This window comes from Silene latifolia, chromosome X, assembly GCF_048544455.1.
Source record: "Silene latifolia isolate original U9 population chromosome X, ASM4854445v1, whole genome shotgun sequence".
In the NCBI taxonomy this organism is placed as follows: domain Eukaryota; kingdom Viridiplantae; phylum Streptophyta; class Magnoliopsida; order Caryophyllales; family Caryophyllaceae; genus Silene; species Silene latifolia.
The window spans coordinates 24,998,730-25,010,377 of NC_133537.1; the positions used below are offsets into that span (position 1 = coordinate 24,998,730).

The 11,648-nt window shown below is 35.3% G+C and overlaps 1 protein-coding gene across 1 annotated transcript; it reads left to right on the forward strand.

The window, feature by feature from the left end:
• The first annotated feature begins 6,396 nt into the window (after positions 1-6,396).
• LOC141623159 (putative WRKY transcription factor 15) lies at positions 6,397-11,274 on the forward strand. Its single transcript, XM_074439230.1, has 3 exons — positions 6,397-7,391; positions 7,814-7,939; positions 10,599-11,274. The coding sequence occupies exons 1-3, from the start codon at positions 6,652-6,654 to the stop codon at positions 10,756-10,758; spliced, it is 1,026 nt and encodes a 341-aa protein (XP_074295331.1). The 5' UTR covers positions 6,397-6,651; the 3' UTR covers positions 10,759-11,274.
• The last annotated feature ends 374 nt before the right edge of the window (positions 11,275-11,648 follow it).

Genomic DNA, 11,648 nt, shown 5'->3' on the forward strand with positions numbered 1-11,648 from the left:
GGCAGTAATTAGAGTTCATTTGGAGTCCGGGTCAAAAACCGTCTTCATTTCCTAAAACCGTCAAATCCCGAGTCAAAGCAATGTGCTTGTCTACCTAAGGTTAGGATGTCATAAAATGTTGAGAATATATCTCATTTTGAATCTCATGTCACTTTTTTGGGCTAAACATAAAGTTTACATTACAAAATGTGCATTTCATTTAGTTAAATGACAACCCGACCTTTAGGCCCGTTTTACGAGGTCATAACGACTTTTTTGGGTCAGGCCTATTTCACAGAAAGTTCTAGATCTTTTTCTTATCTTTCCAACGCCACCAAAATCATCTTATTCCGAGTCTTTTAGAGAAAGTTATGCCTAAAATACGACAGGCTGTCAAACGCGCTTTCTTGCGCAGGAGGAACTCCGAGAAAGGACGCGAAGAAGTCTGCGCCTCTTCCAAGGGACGCAGCACCTGCTGCGCCTCTTCCTCAAGGCTTTCTTTTTGTCCAAATTTCCGTGTTTAACCTAAGTCGGTTATTTTCGGATCTTTCCTTCCGTATCCTAGTCTTACCATAATTCCGTCGTTTGATTAGTATAAATAGAGACCTTCGGTCTCACATATTTCTCACGCGAGTGTCCGCCCTTCTCTTCTCCCTTTGCATTCTAGACCTTTGTTCTTACTTTTTGGCGTCTACGTGCTTGAACTTTCGACCACGTAAGCTCGGATTCTTCTGAGTACCAGCCTCGTTTGCATGACCGGCCAATTTGACCAACTCCACCACAATCAACTTAATTAATCTAATCGTTTTCCTCTCACGAGGGCACTTTCTTTACATTCGCGTCGAGCATCACTAATCGATATCTTAGTCCTTCTCGTTTCGTCAACATGTAAGTCTGAGGGTGTAAAATCTCTCTTTTATTTATTGTTCTTTACTTTTTGTACCAATCTAATGTAAGGTTTATGTCGAAAATACCTCCTTAAAACCGATTTCTAAAGCCTTGTTTAAAACCTCTTTTTACGGATTTCCAGTAGACAGACGTCGAGAAAAGACGCAAAGAATCGCCGCGCCTCTTCGAAGGAGCGCAGCACTGCCGCGCCTCTTCGTGAGGGCCGCCGCAGATTCTCGCTTCTTTTCTTCTTCCTCCGTCCTCTGTAATTCGTTTATTTGTTTTGTTTTTATTTGTTTTCGTCAATTATTTGATACAATAGCATAGTAACCTCACATGTATATTGTTTATCATCTTTAATATGTTTAATTCATCATTAAATCCGACTAAAATCCCTAATAATCTCATATTTGCGGGTTTTCGTCATTAAATTCAATCCGGGTTGTAGAAATTCGATTTGTTCATATTGAGTTTCTGTAATTCGATCCTTTGATATATTCTCATCTGTCTATCGTTAGGTTCGTCATTAATTTGTCATTAATTCATCTTGTTTAGTTTATTTCATTCACCCATGTCACTAATCAATCGTTTGTTCATGTATAATTCGTTTGTATCCCGTGTCGTCCGTGTTTTATTGTTTTATGACCCATCAATCACACGTAAATAACCTATTAATCACTTTCATCCGAGTAAATAATTTAATCAATCATTAAATTTACCAACGAGTATTAACAACACGCAATTCCGCTTCACAACAGAATTCAAAGTCAGAATGACGCAAAGAATCGGCCGCGCTTTATTTCAGGTGACGCAGCTCTGCTACTGTTCCGGTTGTTTTTTTTCCTCGAACTCCGTTGTTGCTTGACCTAGTTTAATTAGCTTACATATAATTGACTATTAATCGTATTATCGCCTACTGATTTGATCGTTAATTTATTCTTTTATTCGTTTTCTCAAATTATCCGTTTTAAAGGTATTTTCGACATAAATCGCCTAATCCATTGTAATTGTTGTAATTTTCATTATTGTAATTTTCTTTATTGTATTTGTCATATTTCTTGTATTACTTGTATGTTTTCACATGTAATTGAACATTAAATCCTACTTTGACCCAATTGTATGTTAAACTAATTGTCAACCGACTTAGTTAATTCTCACATGCTAGGATCAAAACTTGGATGTTGCATTGCATGCATATAGTCGACGATATATCGAGTATAAATGATGTCCCTAATCATTAGTAGAGGCCGCTATCGAGGCGGGCGGGATTAGGTGTTCGATCAAAAGAGCTTCCTAATACGTACCCTCACCCCTTACTCCAGATCTCTGTGAACACCCGTGTTCATTGGCATCCACGAGAGTCATTCTAGACATAGAATGCTAAGGGTAACGAATGCTTAGTGTTCATGTCTTTACTTTGTGTCTAGACATGGCACGAGGTATTCGAACGGTTCCAATTTCCCATAAAAATTGGTGGCGACTCCAACAAAAATGCAAACGCTTGTTCTCTTCCTCCCAAGCGCCCCCGTGGGCCCCCCGCTGTCCACAGAAAGGCCATCAGAAAAAGAGTTGGATATGGTTCAAGAAGTCATAAAGGAAGCAGAGGAGGAGGAGGAGGAGGAGGAGGAGGAGGGGGAAAAAGAGGTAATAATATTCATGTATTATATACAGTGTGTTATATGATTTGGAAAATCAGTACGTGTTATATGGATAAGTGTTAATGTACAGAAGGAAACCGAGGAGGACATGGCAAGGGAGAAGGAAATGGCAAAGGAGACTGAGGTGGGAGCCGAGGATCGATATCAGGCAGTTGAAGAGGAAGAGGAAGCCAGGAAGACCGTGACACAGGATGAGGTGGAGGTAGTTGATGATCAGATGTTCTTCTCAACACCGAAAAAGGTAATAGCTGCTAGTTTATAATTATTTATATCGTACACGTTTTTTACTTATGAAATTTATTAAAGGTAGTGAATGTATATGTACTAATTGATTAAAGCTAACGTGAAGGGCGATTGCAAGGTGGCTTGTCGTCTGTTCTATTTACAGGGGAAACAGAAAGTTGTTATTGCCAGGGGATACGTGTTCAATTACGACCGGCTTCAGCAAGTTAAGGTTCATGGTATACCCCTTCGTGACAAATGCATGAAAGTAGAAGTGTCCCAATTATATAAAGACAAGTATGGGAAAGTAAAAGTACCATTTCCTAATGAGGAGGTCACTTATTTGAAAGAAGCCCTAAACTCTTACGTGCAATGGCCTGACAACCTCATCAATGTTGTCATAACAATCTTCGTTCCATGTGGCGTAATAGGTACCTCAATAATCAGTTCGCTGAGTGGAAGGTCCCAATTCACACCTACGGATTCTTGAGTCTTAAGGCGTTCTCTGTGCACAGAATTTCATACGAAGAACAAATCAATAGTTTCGCTCGTCGGTTGATGTCGTCCAAAAAACTACCTTCACATTAAAACGAGTCAAGTACTTTCCCAATTGTGCATATAAGATAAATCTGTTACTTTTCTATATGTATTTTACTTTTATCTTATCTATACTATTTGACTTATTTTAAGTTTAAGACGAATATACCCGTCCTACATAAGATTGTGTAGCGAAATTGACTATTTGACTTAAATAATTCCATGATTTAGAAAAAGAAAAATACAAATTCTCATTTGTAACGGACATATTTGTCGCAAACTTGCGATGAGTCAGATATTACCCACTGTTGAGTCCAACACATCCACAGTCCCACACAGGTTTTGTCATTGTCCCTTGGTCACTCCATCTCGAATCAATTTTAGTGGGTCCCCCAACTGACCAAAACAATTAGTCAAACAACACGACAGCCCTTGTCACCCAACACTAACGGATCAATAAACCACTAAACAATTTCTACATTTACGCAGGACATAAAGACATTCATTACCACATTCTTCACATTGTTTATTTTTGGTTCGTCCTTTTCATATACTCCGTATATGTGTTTTCTTTAAATGAGATACGGCCATTAAATGGTTATGAATTTTGTTATTAACTTTTCACATGCACATGTTAGATTTCACAAAAATATATTCGAATTATGAAAAATGATTTGATATGAAATATTGTGTGATATATGGGGCTATCAATGATATGAGCCGGTTCGTTGAGTCCTCGGAATCGGCTCGGTCAAAACTCGGCTCGTGCTCGGTCAAACCGAGCTCGACTAACTACGAGCCGAGCCCGAGCTCAGCAAGGCTCGGTTCGAAAGCTCGTTTATAATTTATTTTATATAATCTTTATATTGTAATATTTTTTTATTTTAAATTATATTTTATTTAGACATTTATATAAGTATGTTATAATATTATATTTTTTAGTATTTTATAATTTTTTGTTTTTTTTTAAATATTTATATTTAGTTAGATTTAAAAGGTGAAAAAGTGAAAATATATAATGACAAAACGAGTTTGATTCGAACTCGAGCTTAAATTTTTTATGCTCGACGAGCTTCGAGCCGAGCCCGAGCCCACCCGAGTTCGAGCTCAACTCAACTCGTTTACACCCCTAGTGATATAAATGAAGGTCATGATAAAACTTAAAAGCCCGAAAATAACAATATAAAATGAAGGTCATGATAAAACTTAAAAGCACGAAAATAACAATATAAAAATCATTAGATTTAGGATTATTTTCGCTTGGGTGCCTTGGGTTTTGAACTAATTCCTTTAGTGCCCCGAGGTTTGTGTAATTACACTTTGGTACCATGAATTTTAGACTGCTTTTCACTTTAATGGTCTATCCATAGCATCCTTAGTATTTTATGCTTAATATTTTATGCTATTTTTTTTTGATATTATGAGGTAAGCATCTTTTTTTTTTCAATATTTTGTGATTATTCTATTTAATATGTAATTTAATATCTCATTTTGCATTTTATAATGTTAAAAATGTAATTAATTAAGATAAAAGTTAACTATTATATGTTTTAGATCATTAAAATGAAATTTTATTCAAAATTAAGGTCACTAAATTGGAAATAATACAAACCTCTAGTCACCAAACGAGAATTATCTAAACTCATGGACACTAAAGTGGAATTAGCTCAAATCTCAAGAAACCAACAAGAAAACTTCGAAATTTTCCTATATTTATTTTCAAAGAGGGTAAATCAAATCAAATATTTGAATTAAAAGTATATTCTCGACAATATAAAGACAATGTCATAACTTTTATAGAACATATTCGAGCACGGTAATATTAAGAATGAAGGTCTCCTCATCATTTTTAACATGAAATTTTACATAAATTCTTACTTGTGATTGTCACAAACTTGTTACAACTCACATCCAATTTAAATAATGTTAAAAAGAAAAGTGGAGTGTGGGACATCTCAAGCTTAATTATAACTGTCACAAGCAAAACTCGTTGAAATTTTAAAATAGCGAATTTGAGATCTTTGTTAATAATATCAATCCTTACACAATAACTCGACGCTTACAAGAGTAACATTTTAACGATGATCAAATGTAGGTTTTGGAGCGGTCACAGACTAAAGCCAGCGTGAATACTTGGGCTACAGACGAGCATACTAACACGCTTATGATATACTCCCTCCCATTCACTACGAAGTATAATGTACCCATATCATATGGGCACAATACTTTAGGAAAACTATAAAAAAAATTAGGAAAGGGTTGGGTGAGGTTTGGTGATATGAGAGAGAGATGAATAATTAGGAGTTAAATAAAGAATTGTGGGGCAAAAACATTAAGGAAAGTAATAAAATAAGAGTAGTAAAAGAGTTGTGTAAGATTCTGTGATAGGAGAGAGTGATGAATAAAATAAGAGTACAAATTACCAAAAAAAAGGAAAGGGAAACATTACTTGAATAATCCGTTTCGGGAAAGAGGGAACATTATAGTGAATAAGAGGGAGTATAATAGATCGCATCTTTGTAAATTTTAGACCATGCATTATCTATATCCGCTTCTTTTACAGATAGAGTTTAATCACAAAAAATCTATTCAAACGACACATAAACAACTCAACCCCCCCAATAACTCAGCCCTACAAGCTACATGTAGACTGTAGACATGACAAACAGATCGATGAGGTCGTGTTGGGTTTGTGTTCGCATCATTATTAAACTCGTCATCAACACTTGAATCCGAACCGACCCATTTACATAAACATGTCAATTGCCTCAAACCTACCCTGCCAATCCAACCTGTTTACCCATTCATTTTGAAGACAACCCCAGTAACCCACACACCAGAGCTAAAAAAAAAAAAAAAAAAAAAAAGGAATTCGTACCTAAGTTTGACGTAGACAAATAAGTTTTGGTCACAAATAAAGTAAAGAAACACCAAGCAAACAAAAGTCAGTCATCCAACAGTAGACCTTATTCTCTTTTTCTTTAATTTTGAAACATTATCAATATCATCTAATTTGACCAATTTCAAACCCAAATAAAAAGACAACAAACAATTCCCTCCCCACACAGGCCCCAAATTATTTCTCTACCCCATTTCCTTTCTCTTCTTTTCTACACACCTTCAGGCTTCAACAAAGACCTTACTTCCTCTCTTTTTCTCCCTTCATTTCTCTTCTTTTTAGTTGTACTACTACTACTACTACTATTTTCATTATCATCTCTTAACTTTAATGGAATTTCATTTAATTACCACTATAATATACTCTCTCCGTTTCGATCAATAATTATCCTTTATTTCAAAATCCTCTCACAAGAAAGTCAAATAGATACCTATCTATTGGAGCGGAGGTAGTACTTACTTTCATAATATGGCCATTGATCTTATTGTTGGTTACCCAAACAACAACAACAACAACAACACTAACACCTCTTCTTTTTCCTCCTATAGTAATAATAATAATAATAATAATAATAATAATAATAATAATTCGATGGAGGAAGCAATTGTTCATGAAGCATCTGCCGGTCTAAAAAGCGTCCATAATTTCCTACAACTTCTTCCTAAAATAGACACGAACCCGACACGAGCAACAATGAATATCGATCTCAACTGCCGGGCAGTAGCGGACGACGCTGTTTCCCGGTTTAAGAACGTTATATCCTTGCTAGGCCGGGGACGGTCAGGACACGCCAGGTTCCGACGTGGACCGATGTTGGACCGGGTTCGACAAAGCGGCGTCGTTTTGTGTCCGGAACCTATTCAACAAGTGGGTCCCCCAGTCAACGGGTATTATTTGAAGGAACAGTATCCGACGGCGACGATTAATTTCTCGTATTCGTCGTCTCCGTTTGTTTCGGTAGATAATAATATTAATAACAATAATAACTCGGGAAAGTCAACGTTGACCGGGGAGATGAGTGGTATGAATGTTAGTGGTGGGAATGGTACGACTACGACGACGTCGTTTCAAATGAGGAATTATTCGGGTGTAGTGTCGTCCGTTGGTAGGCCGCCTTTGTCTCATACGACGTCGTTTAAGGGTAGGAAGTGTTACTCCGAGAATGGCAAGTGTGCTTCTTCTGGTCGTTGCCACTGTTCTAAAAAGAGGTACTTATACTTTGCTGTAATGGTAAAGCTGTGTCGGTAATTATTCCGTAAGACCGTTATATACTAAACAGTACACGTATCTTTTGTACGTTAATAGTGACTTGATTGGCTTTATTTAGTATTTACTCGGGTTTTGTATTGGTGTATGGCTAGGGAGGGGCTAGTAGGGGCGGTCGCCCCCGCTGGCGTTTGAAAATTTCGAAAGTTTTAGTTAAAATTTTCGAATTTTTTTTACGCCCCTTATATTATTACCGTTTTGCCCCCGCTGAAAATTTTCGTCCCCGCTGACTTACATTCTCGGCTCCGCCACTGTGGCTAGGCGTGTTAATAGTTGACGCTAAATATCGACCATTATTCCATTAATATGTAAAACGGTAATTTTATGTTACGTAATAGTGATGTGATTAAAATGTGGAATGTAGGAAAATGAAGTTAAAGAGGACAGTGAGGATACCGGCGATAAGTTCAAAAATGGCGGATATACCACCGGACGATTACTCGTGGAGAAAGTATGGTCAGAAGCCGATTAAAGGTTCTCCGCATCCGAGGTACATTACTAATTTATTTAATTTAATTCCTTATTTAATACTGTACCTTAATTACATGCAAATCATGTAGTAATTAGTATGCAACTTTTAGTTGTTTCATGATTCTCTTTTAATGGTCAATGTGAAAAAAAGACAACAAATTGAATAAATTGTGAAATGTTACTAAGTAAGTAAGTAGCACTAAAGCCATTAATAGTATACAAAATTTAGATAAGGACATTTTTATTGTCTAACGAAGTGCGTATTCAGTCGCATTACGATAAAAGGGCGGGGGATTCGAAAGTGGGATTTGTAATCCTCAATAACTGTCTTAACTCTTAAGCACTAAGACATCTTTTGGTAATTTTTTGATAAGTACATTCTTAAACACTATGACATCTTTGGTAATTTTTGATAAGTAGATTGATAAAAAGTTAAGATGTGATGGAACTTGTAACTAAAACAAGGATCCAATGTCACAGTGTTACACTACATATAATTTAGATAGGAATCCAAAGTAGCCTTGCCTATCAAATTAATTTCAACATAAATACAGGTTTTCAATGTCACACTTCTTTACATATGTCAAGGTTTCACCTTATCGGAACGTTTTTGATGATTGCTTACATGATTACATTCGTAATGAACATATTTCCTTAATTTACCATATGTAGACTACAATGAGTCTCTCGGAATTTCACAATTTTGGAGTTCTTTTGCATTAAACTTATGAAAAATTCTTACGTCCTCCGGGAGTACCGTACTCCTTACATTTAAAACTAATCCACTAAATTGAATATAATAATAACCTAGGTGTAAGAAGTACTGTACTCCCGGAGTACACAAGAGTTTTTCTAAACTTATATATGTCAACACTAATATTTCGTTCACTTTAGTTTTGTCCGGTTAAGTTTAGTTTAAATTTAATAGATAAAAAAAAACATAATTCCGATGCTTTTAGCCCAAAAAACACGACCATTAGAGTACTTTATCTTTCACATGGTGGCAAGGGACATTCTTTGTTCCATGCATCTCTTGTGAGATACGCTGATCAAATTTGTTACATGTTAATAATTAATTGATGATCTAAAAACACGAAGTATATTCGAATGAAGTTTTCCAAGGGTAGTCCAACAAAAAGAGTACAAGTCTTGTTTTGATAATTTAAAAAAGATAAAGATAAAGTCAATTTGGAACAATGAAGCTCAACGGTCCAAGGAATCATTGAGGAGTAACGCTTTAACAATGTACTGTATTGCTTAAGGCAAACAGAGTCAATTTTGGCTGCACAAGTTATGCATTCCCTCAACTTAAATCTGAACAACTACAACTGTTCTTTTATTTGGCTGAAAATGATGGGTTTCTTACCAACCCCATCATTTGAGCTCATTAATTAGACGAATTTGTAAACAACTGTAACTTAAATCTTGAGGAGAAACAAACTAAGTAAAGAGATTTGTGTTCAATTAAAATATGAAAATATTACCCTGGCCTCCTTCTTAAGTTGAGAACATATGTCAACTCGTTTAATTAATAAAATTATAAGAGGTTGTATTTATGTCCTAGGTTAAAACCACGTCAGCATTAAAATCGCTTTTGTTTCTTTTACGCCAAAAAAAGTTGAAAACTCGAACGATGGTGCCAATGTTCATAAGAAACCCTTGAGGCGCATGAGCATGAATGGTTTGACTTATTTGACATCCTCCGTATATCATAATTTGTGTTGGATTTATTACCAAAAACCATAATTAACGCTAATTTGACTTGTTCAACAATAGCCAAATGAATGAATGAATGAATGCATGTACATTGGATGCAAATGGACGCGCGTGTTTGTTTTGAATATAATCAATCAGTCAATTTTGAAGCTACTACTTAAGTAGTTAAGCTGTTGTTCAATGTATACTAACCATAAAGACAACTTACAAGTCTTCTAAAATACCCGTGTTATATACTACTGTAGTACTTATGAGTCGTCTGTTGTTCACAAGTCATAATTGGATGATGTGTGAACTAGTAAAAGTCCAATAAAGATCGATTTTATCATTTTAAAATTGAATCAATATCGTATTCATATTCTTGTCAAACCCATGTGCAAGGAAGGGAGTCATGTGCATTGTAAGTCCAACTTATGGGTTTTTCTTAAAAATAAAAATTAAGAGCGACAACCGTCACTGGTTTTATAAATCATTTATTCGTACTTGTGACGAAAAGAATTGGTGATATACTGACATGATTATATCTCACAGTTACCTTTCCTTTTTATCATTATTTACACCAGTTGAGAATAAGAGCTAACTCAAGTGGTAAGAAGTTGGAGGTTTGATTCACACCCGTGACATAGTGCGCTAATTTAAAAAAAAAATTATTTACACCAGTTGACTTGTGACGTGTTAGAAATGAAAATCTGTGTTTGTAATATACGTGAACGATGAATTTGAGTAAGATCATTATCTCTTTATGTTGTTTCATGCATATTGTGTATGAGGTAGTTTAAAATAGTGGGTTTCAAAACTATCCCATTGTGTGTGTTTTTCTTTTACCTGGGTATATTAATTAACGAAAAACAAATGATTGTTAACAACTACTCTTAAACCAGAAGTGATTAGTATCCTAAGATAATTACCATTGATTTTATGTTTTTTTAACTAATTAAAGTTAAATAATTTTGGGATGGCAGAGGATACTACAAGTGCAGTACAGTGAGGGGATGCCCGGCCAGGAAACATGTAGAGAGGGCTTCAGATGATGCGAGCATGCTGATTGTCACATACGAAGCAGATCATAACCATTCACTTTCTGTGGCTGAAACTTCCTCCCTTATCCTTGAGTCATCTTAATTAAATTATCAATCAATTATTAGTTAATATAATTAGAAAATCACGATTAGCCAAAAGTTTGTATGTAGGTCATCCAGGCCGATTACATGTAGGGTTTATTCGGTCAGGTCATTTGGATCAGCTAAGGATCAAATTTGAGTTTCCGCTCATGTGTTAGATCGTATTGTTCAAGTCAGATAAGTTTTTTTCAAATGAAGATAGAGCTACAGATCGAAGAGTGATCTTAGTACTTATCCTGCTTACATCTCGAAGGAGGTTTTTAGTGGGATTAGGAGTGCTTGATTACTTCATTCCTTGTACACATTTGTATTGGAAACATCTCCTAGTATAGTACAGAAATCGAAGATGGTGGATTTGGTAGGAGAACTTAGCATAGGAGAAGCCAATATTTGTTTATGATCTTTTTTGTCATCCCAACTCTTTTTAATTACGGTTTAACTTTTGATTCGTGTTTGTAATGTGCACTAAACTACTGCAACATTTCTTCGTTTATTGGGAATACTTGATTAAGCGTCATTTTTCTTTTTAAACTTAGCTATAGTTCACTTTTTACAACTTCAGTTTAGTTCATTTCTTTTAGAGTTTTTTGTCAAAAACTACCTAATATTTACCTCATTTTCATAAATACTACCTAAAATTTTTAATTTTGCGAGAAACTACCTAATATTTTTTTACTTTTGTCGAAAACTACCAAATTGAAATTAATGAGCAAATTAGACAATTGTTTTTCCGAATTAACTAAAATTCCGACAAATAAGTCAAAATGTCAATCGAATTAATCATAATTTTGTCCAAATTAGCCATAATCTCGGCCAAACTAGTCAAAATTGTAGTAAAACAAATTGAAATAAATGTGTTAGTAGCTAATCAAAACAGTTGGCGGTGGTTAA